Source organism: Salvelinus alpinus, chromosome 12, assembly GCF_045679555.1.
Source record: "Salvelinus alpinus chromosome 12, SLU_Salpinus.1, whole genome shotgun sequence".
Taxonomy (NCBI): Eukaryota; Metazoa; Chordata; class Actinopteri; order Salmoniformes; family Salmonidae; genus Salvelinus; species Salvelinus alpinus.
Genome location: NC_092097.1, coordinates 53,333,573 through 53,350,305, shown reverse-complemented (window position 1 = coordinate 53,350,305; position 16,733 = coordinate 53,333,573). Strand labels below are relative to the sequence as shown.

General features: G+C 46.6%; 2 protein-coding genes and 1 long non-coding RNA gene across 5 annotated transcripts; 2 read left to right on the top strand and 1 right to left on the bottom strand.

Annotated features, from left to right (window-relative positions):
* Window positions 1-3,044: 3,044 nt before the first annotated feature.
* On the top strand, window positions 3,045-3,875 carry LOC139535314 (sericin-2-like). Its single transcript, XM_071334618.1, has one exon. The coding sequence runs from the start codon at window positions 3,045-3,047 to the stop codon at window positions 3,873-3,875; it is 831 nt and encodes a 276-aa protein (XP_071190719.1).
* Window positions 3,876-4,340: 465 nt separating this feature from the next.
* LOC139536353 (large ribosomal subunit protein eL32-like) lies at window positions 4,341-12,061 on the top strand. Of its 3 annotated transcripts, XM_071336826.1 has the most exons (5): window positions 4,341-4,453; window positions 4,564-4,631; window positions 6,448-6,548; window positions 6,850-7,031; window positions 11,874-12,061. In XM_071336826.1, the coding sequence occupies exons 3-5, from the start codon at window positions 6,453-6,455 to the stop codon at window positions 12,001-12,003; spliced, it is 408 nt and encodes a 135-aa protein (XP_071192927.1). In that variant the 5' UTR covers window positions 4,341-4,453; window positions 4,564-4,631; window positions 6,448-6,452; the 3' UTR covers window positions 12,004-12,061. The 3 variants fall into 3 exon arrangements, with proteins under 3 accessions (XP_071192927.1, XP_071192928.1, XP_071192926.1); XM_071336827.1 differs by lacking the exons at window positions 4,341-4,453; window positions 11,874-12,061 and adding an exon at window positions 8,367-8,508 and having other exon boundaries at window positions 4,546-4,631; XM_071336825.1 differs by lacking the exon at window positions 4,341-4,453 and having other exon boundaries at window positions 4,547-4,631.
* Window positions 11,667-15,112, bottom strand: LOC139536354 (uncharacterized). The gene is made up of 3 exons (XR_011667293.1): window positions 14,957-15,112; window positions 14,588-14,725; window positions 11,667-14,171 (listed from the first exon to the last, which is right to left on the bottom strand). It is a non-coding gene; the product is annotated as an uncharacterized lncRNA (long non-coding RNA).
* Between the last annotated feature and the right edge of the window lie 1,621 nt (window positions 15,113-16,733).

Genomic DNA, 16,733 nt, shown 5'->3' with positions numbered 1-16,733 from the left:
ACTCTCCACCTCTCAGTCGCACAGTTCACTCTCCACCTCTCAGTCGCACAGTTCACTCTCCACCTCTCAGTCGCACAGTTCACTCTCCACCTCTCAGTCGCACAGTTCACTCTCCACCTCTCAGTCGCACAGTTCACTCTCCACCTCTCAGTCGCACAGTTCACTCTCCACCTCTCAGTCGCACAGTTCACTCTCCACCTCTCAGTCGCACAGTTCACTCTCCACCTCTCAGTCGCACAGTTCACTCTCCACCTCTCAGTCGCACAGTTCACTCTCCACCTCTCAGTCGCACAGTTCACTCTTCACCTCTCAGTCGCACAGTTCACTCTCCACCTCTGTCGCACAGTTCACTCTCCACCTCTCAGTCACACAGTTCACTCTCCACCTCTCAGTCACACAGTTCACTCTCCACCTCTCAGTCACACAGTTCACTCTCCACCTCTCAGTCACACAGTTCACTCTTCACCTCTCAGTCACACAGTTCACTCTCCACCTCTCAGTCACACAGTTCACTCTCCACCTCTCAGTCACACAGTTCACTCTCCACCTCTCAGTCACACAGTTCACTCTCCACCTCTCAGTCACACAGTTCACTCTCCACCTCTCAGTCACACAGTTCACTCTCCACCTCTCAGTCACACAGTTCACTCTCCACCTCTCAGTCACACAGTTCACTCTCCACCTCTCAGTCACACAGTTCACTCTCCACCTCTCAGTCACACAGTTCACTCTCCACCTCTCAGTCACACAGTTCACTCTCCACCTCTCAGTCACACAGTTCACTCTCCACCTCTGTCGCACAGTTCACTCTCCACCTCTCAGTCACACAGTTCACTCTCCACCTCTCAGTCACACAGTTCACTCTCCACCTCTCAGTCACACAGTTCACTCTCCACCTCTCAGTCACACAGTTCACTCTCCACCTCTCAGTCACACAGTTCACTCTCCACCTCTCAGTCACACAGTTCACTCTTCACCTCTCAGTCACACAGTTCACTCTCCACCTCTCAGTCACACAGTTCACTCTCCACCTCTCAGTCACACAGTTCACTCTCCACCTCTCAGTCACACAGTTCACTCTCCACCTCTCAGTCACACAGTTCACTCTCCACCTTTCAGTCACACAGTTCACTCTCCACCTCTCAGTCACACCGTTCACTTTCCACCTCTCAGTCACAGTTCACTCTCCACCTCTCAGTCATACAGTTCACTCTCCACCTCTCAGTCACACAGTTCACTCTCCACCTCTCAGTCACACAGTTCACTCTCCACCTCTCAGTCACACAGTTCACTCTCCACCTCTCAGTCACACAGTTCACTCTCCACCTCTCAGTCACACAGTTCACTCTCCACCTCTCAGTCGCACAGTTCACTCTCCACCTCTCAGTCGCACAGTTCACTCTCCACCTCTCAGTCGCACAGTTCACTCTTCACCTCTCAGTCACACAGTTCACTCTTCACCTCTCAGTCGCACAGTTCACTCTCCACCTCTGTCGCACAGTTCACTCTCCACCTCTCAGTCACACAGTTCACTCTCCACCTCTCAGTCACACAGTTCACTCTTCACCTCTCAGTCACACAGTTCACTCTCCACCTCTCAGTCACACAGTTCACTCTCCACCTCTCAGTCACACAGTTCACTCTCCACCTCTCAGTCACACAGTTCACTCTCCACCTCTCAGTCACACAGTTCACTCTCCACCTCTCAGTCACACAGTTCACTCTCCACCTCTCAGTCACACAGTTCACTCTCCACCTCTCAGTCACACAGTTCACTCTCCACCTCTCAGTCACACACTACGCTCACTCACATAGTTTAGCTTTATGATTATTCAAATTTAAGGTAATCGGACCTCTATTTCAGGAGAGGAACGACAGTGGTTCTCCCTACAGGCTGTCCTGTTCCGTTCCCCTTTGGCACCAGCTCTAACAGTGGTTCTCCCTACAGGCTGTCCTGTTCCGTTCCCCTTTGGCACCAGCTCTAACAGTGGTTCTCCCTACAGGCTGTCCTGTTCCGTTCCCCTTTGGCACCAGCTCTAACAGTGGTTCTCCCTACAGGCTGTCCTGTTCCGTTCCCCTTTGGCACCAGCTCTAACAGTGGTTCTCCCTACAGGCTGTCCTGTTCCGTTCCCCTTTGGCACCAGCTCTAACAGTGGTTCTCCCTACAGGCTGTCCTGTTCCGTTCCCCTTTGGCACCAGCTCTAACAGTGGTTCTCCCTACAGGCTGTCCTGTTCCGTTCCCTTTTGGCACCAGCTCTAACAGTGGTTCTCCCTACAGGCTGTCCTGTTCCGTTCCCCTTTTGCACCAGCTCCTTTCACAACAAAATAGGTCCCCTGTCACCTGCACTTCAACAACATATAGCCTCGACAATTAAACGATGCCATTTGAGGATTTTTCTGCCGCTGCCTTCTTTCAATGGGAGCTGTAGGCGTGTCGAAGCAGAGAAGGGTAGTGAGGAAGGAGCGAACAGAGGAAAACGTGTGAATAAGTTAGTTGTACAAAGGATTGTGCTTCAACAACTATCACAAATATGACTTTTTTGATTTCATTGAAGTAAACCTCAAAGTGATCTTCTTTTTGAGTTGCTTTGATGTTGTCTTTATAAATAAGGTACATGATGATGTCTTTATGAAAAGGATACATGCATTTTGATTGTGCTACAACGCTCATAAATATGACTTGATTTCATTCAATTAAACCTCAACGTCAAGCAATATTCTCTTTTATTTTGTATTGTCTTTATATGCATTAAAATGGAAAATGCAATGTCCTCCAAATGCAAGACGTCCTCCAGCGATTTCTGAACTTTTACATTTGAAAAGCGATAAACATTTTTTTATATTTTTTATTAACCTTTATTTAACTAGGCAAGTCAGTTAAGAACAAATTCTTATATACAATGACGGCCTACCAAAAGGCAAAAGGCCTCCTGTGGGGACGGTGGCTGGGATAAACAAATAAATAAATAATAATAGTACAAAACACACATTACGACAAGAGAGACACCACAACATAAAGAGAGACCTAAAGACAACAACGTAGCATGACAACACAGAATGGAAGCAACACAACATGGCAGCAGCACAACAACACGGCAGCAGCACAACAACACGGCAGCAGCACAACAACACGGCAGCAGCACAACAACACGGCAGCAGCAACACAACACGGCAGCAGCAACACAACACGGCAGCAGCACAACAACACGGCAGCAGCACAACAACACGGCAGCAGCACAACAACACGGCAGCAGCACAACAACACGGCAGCAGCACAACAACACGGCAGCAGCAACACAACACGGCAGCACAACAACACGGCAGCAGCACAACAACACGGCAGCAGCACAACAACACGGCAGCAGCACAACAACACGGCAGCAGCACAACAACACGGCAGCAGCAACACAACACGGCAGCAGCACAACAATACGGCAGCAGCACAACAACACGGCAGCAGCACAACAACACGGCAGCAGCACAACAACACGGCAGCAGCACAACAACACGGCAGCAGCACAACAACACGGCAGCAGCAACACAACACGGCAGCAGCACAACAATACGGCAGCAGCACAACAACACGGCAGCAGCACAACAACACGGCAGCAGCAACACAACACGGCAGCAGCACAACAACACGGCAGCAGCACAACAACACGGCAGCAGCACAACAACACGGCAGCAGCACAACAACACGGCAGCAGCACAACAACACGGCAGCAGCACAACAACACGGCAGCAGCACAACAACACGGCAGCAGCAACACAACACGGCAGCACAACAACACGGCAGCAGCACAACAACACGGCAGCAGCACAACAACACGGCAGCAGCACAACAACACGGCAGCATGATTTTAAGTACATTTTAAGTAAATCAGCTGTTAAATTAGGTGAAAAGGAGACGAGTGCCGTTTTAAGATAATGCATTTACATGCATTATCATTCACACATCAAACTGTTTGTTAGCACCACTAATGGGCCCTGGTGGAAAGTAGTGCGCTAGGCAGGGAATATGGTTCCATTTGGGACTTAAGCAGAGTGTGGGGGGGTTGTAGCTGCAGTGCTAGTTGACTAGCTGTGTGTGGATCTGTGGCACTGGAGCTGTCTTATGTATCCGTAGTTCTCCTGTGATGGTGATTTTCACTTTATCACATAACCTATTTTGGTGGTTGCGGATTCGTTATTAGCGATTGTGGGCGGGTCGAACAAACATCTGACCCGCGCGTCACTAGTTTGGAGGTTCGTACCGCAGAACTCAAGTAAAGCCATGGAAACCTAGCAAACTCAGATGACCTGGTGCCATCTTGCTTCTGACACCAGTGTAGCATATAGAAAACGAGAGTAGACTAATCTGGTCTAAAACCCATGACTCCTAGTACTTATCGGCTTCCAAAGTCAGCCGTGCTATTGTAACCAGTCAAATTTTGAGTGATTAAAATACATTTTTGTAAGCCTGATTTTGTCTGATTATTTTCTACGTTTTATATGTTCTCCTGGAGTTGTTCTATTCTCGTCTATCGCTCTGATTCTATTTCATTCTTTCACTTTATTACCCAGAATTCCGTTCCAATCCCCTCCCCTTTTCTCTGGCCTCAACTACCTGTAGGCAGCATACAGCCCTAACGGTAAGTAAGAATGTATATCTGTCATCATCGTTATAAATGTATGACTCTAATCCATTAAAAAACAACGCTATTCATTACATATTCAATCAAACTTTATACATATTTCGTTATTGTTGCTGAACTTTGTAGATATGTGTCACTTTTGTTTCAAGAAAAACGGGCACTGAAATGTCGAATCAAAAGATGGTTACCTAACCTTGTGTTATTCGAATCTGCTCGCCAACAGCTGAGGTCCGTCCAGTTTTGGACACGGTGGTCAGAATGTGAGGCTCATGTATTCCCACTGATCTAACTAGGGAAAAGTTGGAGAACGGGTCGATTCACAGTTTTCGGACAAGATATCTAGTAGTGAACTGTAGTTGAGTGACGTGGCTACACACCACGTTGATACATTGTATCACAGTAGCGTCCAGTGCATTACTTTTGACACATTGTGACAAGTAGTACAGTACCGAAGTGGGAACGTTAACCATAAAATGAACACATCTTAAAAAAAATGATGCAGGCACATCAAGCAAGCAAGTTGTGCGAAATAGAGCAGCTAGTTAGCGTAGCAAACGACGTAGCAAATACTAGTCAAATCATCTCAAGCAGTGTGTGTTGGCTAGGCTAGCACGCTAGCTACACTAAACGAATATAAACGCAACATGTTTAATGAGCTGAAATAAAAGATACCTACAAAAAGCTTATTTCGCTCAATTTGTGTACACAATTGTTTACATCCATGTTAGTGAGCATTTCTCTTTTGCCAAGATATGCCACACCTGTCAATTCGATGGATTATCAAGATGCTGATTAGCATGAGACAATACATAGGTCTGCCTTGTGCTGGGGACATGCATGTTGCATTTATATTTTTGTTCAGTACATATTATTTAGCTGGATGACTTTGCGTCCAAGAGAATAGCCTAATAAGCTCAAATCGGCTGTGTACTTCACATCAACGGAGTTGTGCACTGACTAGTGTGAGTGGACAATAGATCCGATGTCTCTCAAAAAAAAAAATGTAACTACAGATTTCAGCACCCAGAGAATAGCAACAGGACAATTTTTAATAAACTTCGTTTTTATATGTCGGAGCTCTAGTCCGCCCACACTAGATGCCCACAGTCAACTCCATTGAGGTGAAGTATAAAGTTTAGTTGGCTACCAAGAATCATTCAGTCGTTTCATATAACCAGTAGCTAAACCAACACATGACAAGTGGTTGGGGCTCCCGAGTGGCTCAGCTGTCTAAGGCACTGCATTTCAGTGTTAGAGGTGTCATTACAGACTCAGGTTCAATTCAAGGCTGTATCACAACCGGCCTTGATTGGGAGTCCCATAGGGCGGTGCACAATTGGCCCAGTGTCGTCTGTGTTTTGCAGGGTTAGGCCGTCCATTGTAAATAAGAATTTGTTATTAACTGACTTGCCTAGTTAATAAAAAATAAAACTCAAGGGCTCTACAGTGCTACTATTTTGGTCGCATATGCTCCTACATATTCTGTGCTACCTAGAATTTTATTTGGGAGCACCAGTGCCCCTAGGAAGAAAAATCGCCCATATACCATTTAGTAGCACAGAAAGAAAATAGGTTCTTCAGGAGATGAGCTCCTTAACCCCTGTATTTTGTAATTGCTGGAAATTCTTATCATTAATACATAGCATATTTTTAATTGCACTCCGAAATTAAATCTAAAATGTCAGTATCGAGCCCTGAACAAGGTGGGTAAAGCTAGCTAATAAAGGGCTGTAAATCCAATGGGAAAGATGATGAGAAGACTGCTTGTTTCTCCAGGCTACTGCTAACAGACTCCTGTTTTCTGTACCTCCAGGCAGCATGGCAGCTCTCAGGCCTCTGAAAAGGCCTAAGATCGTCAAGAAGAGGGTGAAGAAGTTCATCAGACATCAGTCGGACCGCTATGTGAAAGTCAAGGTACGGTTCAGACCACAATTACCTGAGTTAGAGCAACGTCTAGTTTAACCCTTGCTACGTGGATGTGTTAAACCAGGTTCACATTTATTAGGAAAACAAGTGTTCCTTCTTGGACAAGTTCAGGTGCTCCCTTCATCACAAACATCATCTGATGACGACTCCCTTCAGTTTCCACCTGCTGATCTTTTGACCAATCAGAGCATCTCTTTTGCCCAGAATTGTGCTGTCTGTGTAAACGTACTAGCTGGTTACTGTATTTACAGGATACTGCCTTACTCCTTATCTATCTTCTCCTTTGTAGCAAAACTGGCGTAAACCCCGTGGTATCGACAACAGGGTGCGGCGGCGCTTCAAGGGCCAGATGCTGATGCCCAACATCGGCTACGGCAGCAACAAGAAGACCAAACACATGCTGCCCTCCGGCTTCAGGAAGTTCCTGGTGCACAACATCAAGGAGCTGGAGGTCCTCATGATGAGCAACAAGTAAGATCCCAACCACAGGTGTCTATTTAGTGATGAGTAACAAGCAAGATCCCAACCACAGGTGTCTATTTAGTGATGAGCAACAAGTAAGATCCCAGCCACAGGTGTCTATTTAGTGATGAGTAACAAGCAAGATCCCAACCACAGGTGTCTATTTAGTGATGAGCAACAAGTAAGATCCCAACCACAGGTGTCTATTTAGTGATGAGTAACACGCAAGATCCCAACCACAGGTGTCTATTTAGTGAGATTTTAGGTTCTGAACAGAGTAAAAACTCAGATGACTAGGAAAAAAAGCTCAAACCAAGTGTTTTTTTCTTCTTTATTCACCCCACTGGGTCATACAGCTGCAAAGACAACATACACAACATCACACAAGCACATCTTTATACCTTCTGACTAGGAGGAGTCACCTCCTTGCATGTCTAAGATAACCAATCCTTCTCTTTCCAAAGAGACAGAAACACAGTAGGTTCCTCTTACTGGTATTGTCATGGCCCTGCCTGTCTCTAGGAACCCCATGGCCCTGCCTGTCTCTAGGAACCTCATGGCCCTGCCTGTCTCTAGGAACCTCATGGCCCTGCCTGTCTCTAGGAACCTCATGGCCCTGCCTGTCTCTAGGAACCTCATGGCCCTGCCTGTCTCTAGGAACCCCATGGCCCTGCCTGTCTCTAGGAACCCCATGGCCCTGCCTGTCTCTAGGAACCCCATGGCCCTGCCTGTCTCTAGGCACCTCATGGCCCTGCCTGTCTCTAGGCACCTCATGGCCCTGCCTGTCTCTAGGCACCTCATGGCCCTGCCTGTCTCTAGGCACCTCATGGCCCTGCCTGTCTCTAGGCACCTCATGGCCCTGCCTGTCTCTAGGCACCTCATGGCCCTGCCTGTCTCTAGGCACCTCATGGCCCTGCCTGTCTCTAGGCACCTCATGGCCCTGCCTGTCTCTAGGCACCTCATGGCCCTGCCTGTCTCTAGGCACCTCATGGCCCTGCCTGTCTCTAGGCACCTCATGGCCCTGCCTGTCTCTAGGCACCTCATGGCCCTGCCTGTCTCTAGGCACCTCATGGCCCTGCCTGTCTCTAGGCACCTCATGGCCCTGCCTGTCTCTAGGCACCTCATGGCCCTGCCTGTCTCTAGGCACCTCATGGCCCTGCCTGTCTCTAGGCACCTCATGGCCCTGCCTGTCTCTAGGCACCTCATGGCCCTGCCTGTCTCTAGGCACCTCATGGCCCTGCCTGTCTCTAGGCACCTCATGGCCCTGCCTGTCTCTAGGCACCTCATGGCCCTGCCTCCCAGCCTGTCTCTAGGAACCTCATGGCCCTGCCTGCCTGTCTCTAGGAACCTCATGGCCCAGCCTGTCTCTAGGAACCTCATGGCCCTGCCTCCCAGCCTGTCTCTAGGAACCTCATGGCCCTGCCTGCCTGCCTGTCTCTAGGAACCTCATGGCCCAGCCTGTCTCTAGGAACCTCATGGCCCTGGAAGTGAGTATGTATGTGTGAGATGTTCTTCGACGTGGCCCCTCCTTCCAGCGTATTCTTCTCTCCATCTGTTGACCTTGTCTGGAGTTGAGTTCCACATCCCTCATGGTCCTGGTTCTGCGGCCACTGGCCTGCCTCATCAATAACTGAAACGAGACTCTTGTCCTTTGTTCCTAAGGAGGGAGGCATTCACATTCTACAATAATATATTTGAACAGAATATGAACTTTCTGCACTTTTTTTTTTCTCACTCATTCATTTTCTATATCACTTCCCACACACCAAGTTCATCTTGACCCTTCCTTGACCCCTAATATATACATTACTTATGCATATAAAGTCATCAGTATGGTAACATGAATGAGTATATTTCAAGATAGAATCCAACAGGTAAAATGTTGTGTTGCAGATAGAAATGTAATGAATAGAGCTGACATGATTCTCTATTCTGCATGAGACAGAAATAGCAAGAGTAGAACATACTATCTGAACGCTCCGTAACGTAGAAAAGGCCACTGACGGCTGTATCTGGCCTGGTGCTGCGTTCAGATAGAAATACCAAGAGTAGAACATACTGTCTGAACGCAGCACCAGGCCAGATACAGCCATCAGTGGCCTTTTCTACGTTACGGAGCGTTCAGATAGTATGTTCTACTCTTGGTATTTCTATCTGAACGCTCCGTAACGTAGAAAAGGCCACTGATGGCTGTATCTGGCCTGGTGCTGCGTTCAGACAGTATGTTCTACTCTTGGTATTTCTATCTGAACGCAGCACCAGGCAAGATACAGCCGTCAGTGGCCTTTTCTACGTTACGGAGCGTTCAGATAGAAATACCAAGAGTAGAACATACTATCTGAACGCTCCGTAACGTAGAAAAGGCCACTGACGGCTGTATCTTGCCTGGTGCTGCGTTCAGATGGCGCAAACTTGAGGAATGTTCAATTAGATGCCTGCTATGTACGGAACAAACATGTCTCCTACGTGTAGAATAAGGAGTCATGTTGACTTTAGTCATGACTTATTGGTAATGTTTCACAACGTTTTCCTATTGAACACAGCCCAGATGTCAGACTCATGATACAGCATATGGTGCAATGTTATGGTTGACTTGAGTCAATATTGCACGTGAATGAAGTCTTTTTTTGGACTATCCCTGTTTTTTTCTGTCCATTTACAGTATTTCATTTAAATTGTATGTGTTCATTCATGTGCAATATTTCATATTGCAGGGCTCTAAAAGTGCGACAAAATATTTTGCCGTGTGACTAGTTTGTGTGCCAAGGAGAAAATTCTCCCAGATAATAATTGTAATGGTAAGACTTCGCTGTAGCGGTGTTTCAGAGTTCTCTAGAGAAAAAAGCGAGTGCAGATTCGTTAGCATCATGGTTGCACCATTACTACAGCAAAAAGAGCTTGCTTCTAGCCCAACCACGGCAAAAGATCGGACCCATATTACCGGTGCAACATTTTTATCTTCCTCTAGCGAATCGCTGGGAGCGCATTTTACATGTGCAACGTGGTTCTAAAATTACTCGCAGTGTTAACCATTTGCTTACACTTTGTTCAGTCATCTTACCTCATTGGCTACCTGGTAACTGTACCAGTATAGCCAAACATTTGGGGTCACAAAAGGGATAGCTTCTTCAGGAGACCAATGAATGCATGACATCTCTTTTGCATGTCATCACAGACCTGATATTTTTAAAGAGACAGTGTACCATTTTTCTTCAATGTAACACATCTCAAAAGAAAACTAGTGCTTTTACACAATGTAGAAACCTTTTATTCCACATGACTTTGTAATTTCAATGACTGGTATTCGTATTAACATTTTAGCTTTTATAATAAACAAAATGTTAGTTTCTAGGACACAACAAGAGTTCATAGGCTGTATCTCAGTAAAAAAATGCAAATGTCATGCGACGCTCCTGACTTTAATCTGGATCCTTGTTTGTGTGTCCTAGCCTGGTGGAACCAGCCTGATCTCTCAATAGATCCTTGTTTGTGTGTCCTAGCCTGGTGGAACCAGCCTGATCTCTCAATAGATCATTGTTTGTGTGTCCTAGCCTGGTGGAACCAGCCTGATCTCTCAATATATCCTTGTTTGTGTGTCCTAGCCTGGTGGAACCAGCCTGATCTCTCAATAGCTCCTTGTTTGTGTGTCCTAGCCTGGTGGAACCAGCCTGATCTCTCAATAGCTCATATCCTGAAACAAAATGTGAACGTAGTGGTCTGTCTGCTTGACCAGGCTATGTGGGTCCTGCTTGACCAGGCTATGTGGGTCCTGCTTGACCAGGCTATGTGGGTCCTGCTTGACCAGGCTATGTGGGTAAAGCGGTGTCCTGCGTAAAGCGGTGTCCTGCGTAAAGCGGTGTCCTGCGTAAAGCGGTGTCCTGCGTGGGTATATAATCCCCTGGAGATATAGTAGCGTCTGACTCCTCCTCTGGGTGGTCTGACTCCTCCTCTGGGTGGTCTGACTCCTCCTCTGGGTGGTCTGCCTCTGGGTCGTCTACTCCTCCTCTGGGTGGTCTGACTCCTCCTCTGGGTGGTCTGACTCCTCCGCTGGGTGGTCTGCCTCTGGGTCGTCTACTCCTCCTCTGGGTGGTCTGACTCCTCCGCTGGGTGGTCTGACTCCTCCGCTGGGTGGTCTGACTCCTCCGCTGGGTGGTCTGACTCCTCCGCTGGGTGGTCTGACTCCTCCTCCTCTGGGTGGTCTGACTCCGCCTCTGCCCCTCTGTCATCATGGTCTGCTGGGTCGTCCATACTCATGCCAAGGGTTTGAACAAGGAGGGAGAGCACGGCAGAGGAAGTACCCATTCTACCCCTAGCTCTCCCTGTAGCCAGGAGGTGGAAGTTAACCTGCTACAACGTCATGTCATAAAGGCCATGTTCCAGACCGTCTGAAAAACAGACTTGCACTAGCTTGACTGAACTCTGATCTTTATGTATTCTAAGGCTTTACTTGGTGTGGAATAATGTCATGTTCCCACAATAGATTTTTCATTGATGGGATGCATGGCTCTTCAAATTGATTTGTTTGAATGGGTGACATCCAGGATTGGTCAATTCCATTTAATTAATTGAAAATGGAGGATGAGTAAGCGAGAGGGTTCACTGACGTCAAAATCTGTCCATGATAAGCAGACCGCCTTGCCTTCCCGCCTTCGGGACAACGACTCCCATTGTTAGGGAGGAGACGAGACCATCTTATCATTTATATACAGTATCTCTGTTAAAAAGCATTGAAACATTATAATTTCAGTATACTTCCTGAATGAAAATGTAATTGACCCTAACCCTGATGACAGTCGTTTCCTTGTTTCCCTCTTTTGTCTGTTACTGTAACCTTTCCCTTGTTCTCCACAGGACCCATGCTGCAGAGATAGCCCACAATGTGTCGTCAAAGAACAGGAAGTTGATCGTTGAGAGGGCAGCTCAGCTTGCTATTAAGATCACCAACCCCAACGCCAGGCTACGCAGCGAGGAACACGAGTGACCTAGACCCACCTGTTATCTATTTATTGTTTGTTCAATAAATGATCTATACGTGTAAATAGTATTTGCCATCTTGTTTGCCCGTTCATCAATGTTTTGTGGGGGGGGGGGCTTAATGAAAGTCTTAAGTTTCACACACTAGATGGTGCACAGTTAACAAATTAACTAAACATTTGTTTATTTGCAATGTATTCGTTGGGAATACTGTATCAACATCACAGCTCTACAAAATGGCGCTGAATATCACCTGCTTTGAAAAGTCATTTTTAACAAGTATTACCTGAATGTCAAGAAGGCACGTTTTCAACTCAACTTTGATTTCAAGGTAACTAGTGGCACTAAATATATTTTTCAAAGTCCTTTTAATATCACATGTTTCCAACTATCAACTTTCAATGCAGAATAGGAATAATTTCTGAGGGAGTGAGTATGGCGGAGAGAGACCCTCATTGGAGCAACTGGGGAATGAACCAGATGCAACACCCCAGGTAGGGCAGTGTTCCCGATCTTGGACAGGGAGGAGGGGCACACCTTAGCCATACAGGTGAGGAGTAACACTGCCACCTGGGATATGTGCATATTGCTCTCCTCAATCAAAGCAGGTAGATTTTTGAGCACGGCATCGATCATGGGTGGCTTCAGGCTGTTGCTGTTGTTCGTCACGATCATGTTGAGACCGGTCGGCATGCTCAGCTTGAGGGCGCGTTGGTTCTTCCCGGGGAAGGAGCCCAGGATGGGGATGCCCTCTGTGAGTAAAGGTCAGAGGTCAATCCTAAGGGGCAATGCGGAGATGAGTCATGGTCTTCACCGCTGTCAACCTGGGAAGAGAATAGTAGAGAAGATACTACTATGGTGCCCTTAAGCAAGGCACTTAACCCCCCGAAATAGCTCTCCGTCCAGGGAAGCTGCACTGTGTTGGAGGGATGGAGCAGTTTACGGGTCAAGGTACATCAGCAGAAGATGTTACCTTGGATACTGATGGTCCGCCTCTCTACCCTGCATACCTGGTGATCTCGTTCTTCAGCAGATGTTACCTTGGATACTGATGGTCCGCCTCTCTACCCTACCTACCTGGTGATCTCGTTCTTCAGCAGATGATGTTACCTTGGATACTGATGGTCCGCTTCTCTACCCTGCCTACCTGGTGATCTTGTTCTTCAGCAGATGATGTTACCTTGGATACTGATGGTCCGCCTCTCTACCCTGCCTACCTGGTGATCTCGTTCTTCAGCAGATGATGTTACCTTGGATACTGATGGTCCGCCTCTCTACCTTGCCTACCTGGTGATCTCGTTCTTCAGCAGATGATGTTACCTTGGATACTGATGGTCCGCCTCTCTACCCTGCCTACCTGGTGATCTCGTTCTTCAGCAGATGATGTTACCTTGGATACTGATGGTCCGCCTCTCTACCCTGCCTACCTGGTGATCTCGTTCTTCAGCAGATGATGTTACCTTGGATACTGATGGTCCGCCTCTCTACCCTGCCTACCTGGTGATCTTGTTCTTCAGCCTCCCCAGGACAATCTAGGTGTCCTAGGTGACACATGTGACCCATACAAGAAATGGCCCTCTCCTTCACTTCCTGGTCTTTGTCTGCAGCCTTCAGCCTCTTCAGGGTGCCAGCGAACAAGTCCTTCACGTAGTGCTTGACGTCAAATGTAGATGCAGGTAGTTTGTCTAGAATAGAAGATAATTGATATTTTGTCCATTTGGCTATAACAGAAATCGGGACAAACACGTTGAGAAGTAAAGGGTCAGACACGGCGCATTATCCATGGATGGAGAGCTATTTTGGGGGTTAAGTGCCTTGCTCAAGGGCACCATAGTAGTGTCAGTAATGATCTGACACCAGCAGCTATCCAGTTGCCAATTCAGTCCCCACTTTTTCATCACCCGGGAGATGAACCACAACCTTTTTTTTCTCTGGTCCACTTCTCTAACCTCTGGGCTACTTACCGCCTAATGGGTGTCTGATCTTAACCATCTGCTGAGTGACAAGTAGGGCCTCGGAGGTGATCTTATAGAAGGGGTCCTGCACACACTGCACCGCCGTGGGCAGAATTACCTTCATGAGGCTGGAAGACGTCAGGAGGGTGGATGCACAGGAGGACATAGAGGGCATTGATCTTCATGTTGGACGAGGTAGACTTCTCTGAGTAAATGATACCTGAAGAGAGGTTAATATGAATGTCAAGTTGACTTCTTGGCATTGTACCAATAGACATCGTAACACTATTTCCTTTTTAACTTACTGTAGGTAACTATCTAAGGACAGGAAATAGTCCTGTACAGAGAAGAAATGAACAATTGTTGTAGCCTATCACTACAGTAGGCCCAGAGTTTTTCTAGGAAGAAGAAATAAACAATTTTACCTTTTAGTAGGCAAGTCAGTTAAGAACAAATTCTTATTTACAATGATGGCCTAGGAACAGTGGGTTAACTGCCTTGTTCAGGGGCAGAATGACAGATTTTTACCTTGTCAGCTCTGGGATTCAATCTAGCAACCTTTAGGTTCTTGGCCCAACACTCTAACCATTAGGCTACCTGCCAGAATGCAGTAAATTAATATCTAAGTGAAGTTACCTGATGTGAGAGCTGGTATGTGTTCCCCCAGGACCCCTGGCAGTACGTTGGCCAGCTCTGTCAGCAGACAAATAGCCCTGTCTAGACTTCATGCTCTTCTTTCAGCTGCTTGTGGAGAACCTTCACTACTGTGGGGACCTGAGGAAAAAACAAACAAACAAATCATTGAAAATCCCACCACTGAGGGAAGGTTCAGATAAAACTTACTTAATTACGAGGACATATTTCAGTAAGTATTGTGATACAGTATTGCAATTACTGCATGCCTGGCTGTTGTCTTGGATTAGGACTCACTCTAAAATGCATTTTATCTCAATGAGACTAGCCTGGATAAATAATGGTTTAACAGCAGCAACAACAACAAGCTACCTGGTTCTTAAGCAGAGTGATAGCTGGTTCTTCTTAAGCAGAGTGATAGCTGGGTCTTCTTAAGCAGAGTGATAGCTGGTTCTTCTTAAGCAGAGTGATAGCTGGTTCTTCTTAAGCAGAGTGATAGCTGGGTCTTCTTAAGCAGAGTGATAGCTGGTTCTTCTTAAGCAGAGTGATAGCTGGTTCTTCTTAAGCATTGTGATAGCTGGGTCTTCTTAAGCAGAGTGACAGCTGGGTCTTCTTAAGCAGAGTGATAGCTGGTTCTTAAGCAGAGTGATAGCTGGTTCTTAAGCAGAGTGATAGCTGGTTCTTAAGCAGAGTGATAGCTGGGTCTTAAGCAGAGTGATAGCTGGGTCTTCTTAAGCAGAGTGATAGCTGGGTCTTCTTAAGCAGAGTGATAGCTGGGTCTTCTTAAGCAGAGTGATAGCTGGGTCTTCTTAAGCAGAGTGATAGCTGGTTCTTCTTAAGCAGAGTGATAGCTGGTTCTTCTTAAGCAGAGTGATAGCTGGTTCTTCTTAAGCAGAGTGATAGCTGGGTCTTCTTAAGCAGAGTGATAGCTGGTTCTTCTTAAGCAGAGTGATAGCTGGTTCTTCTTAAGCAGAGTGATAGCTGGGTCTTCTTAAGCAGAGTGATAGCTGGGTCTTCTTAAGCAGAGTGATAGCTGGGTCTTCTTAAGCAGAGTGATAGCTGGTTCTTCTTAAGCAGAGTGATAGCTGGTTCTTCTTAAGCAGAGTGATAGCTGGTTCTTCTTAAGCAGAGTGATAGCTGGGTCTTCTTAAGCAGAGTGATAGCTGGTTCTTCTTAAGCAGAGTGATAGCTGGGTCTTCTTAAGCAGAGTGATAGCTGGGTCTTCTTAAGCAGAGTGATAGCTGGGTCTTCTTAAGCAGAGTGATAGCTGGTTCTTCTTAAGCAGAGTGATAGCTGGTTCTTCTTAAGCAGAGTGATAGCTGGTTCTTCTTAAGCAGAGTGATAGCTGGGTCTTCTTAAGCAGAGTGATAGTTGGTTCTTCTTATGCAGAGTGATAGCTGGGTCTTCTTAAGCAGAGTGAAGCAGAGTATTTCAGCTCATGAAACATGTGATCAACACTTTACGTGATGCGTTTTATAATTTTGTTCAGTGTAATATTCTCTATATATGGCTATGGATTGACTGATACAATTCTGCCCTCTGCTGGTGCAATTCCATACAACAGGTTGGGAGATTCCTTTTCTTTTTTTTTTTTTTACAAAATACTTTCAAAATTTTATTTAACCTTTATTTAACTAGGCAAGTCAGTTAAGAACAAATTCTTATTTACAATGATGGCCTACCCCGGCCAAACCCGGACGACGCAGTTGAGATACAGCCTGGAACTAAACCAGGGTCTGTAGTGACGCCTCTAGCACTGAGATGCAGGAGCCCCCTGAGTAAAGGGAGGATGAGAGGAGAGTTGAAAGTGGGTGATGGATTTCAAGAACTTGGACGTAGACTAATACAAAAAGGAAAAACTTTGAATAGACAAACACCACCCCACCTAGCTAAGGCTACTATAGACAAACACCTCTCCACCTAGCTAAGGCTACTATAGACAAACACCTCCCCACCTAGCTAAGGCTACTATAGACAAACACCACCCCACCTAGCTAAGGCTACGATAGACAAACACCACCCCACCTAGCTAAGGCTACGATAGACAAACACCACCCCACCTAGCTAAGGCTACGATAGACAAACACCTCTCCACCTAGCTAAGGCTACGATAGACAAACACCTCTCCACCTAGCTAAGGCTGCGATAG

Coding starts and splice junctions, on each gene's coding strand:
- LOC139535314 (XM_071334618.1), top strand. CDS start 3,045: ATGACAACACAGAATGGAAGCAACACAACATGGCAGCAGCACAACAAC.
- LOC139536353 (XM_071336826.1), top strand. CDS start 6,453: ATGGCAGCTCTCAGGCCTCTGAAAAGGCCTAAGATCGTCAAGAAGAGG. Junction 6,549..6,849: donor ACCGCTATGTGAAAGTCAAG/GTACGGTTCAGA, acceptor TCTCCTTTGTAG/CAAAACTGGCGTAAACCCCG. Junction 7,032..11,873: donor GTCCTCATGATGAGCAACAA/GTAAGATCCCAA, acceptor TGTTCTCCACAG/GACCCATGCTGCAGAGATAG.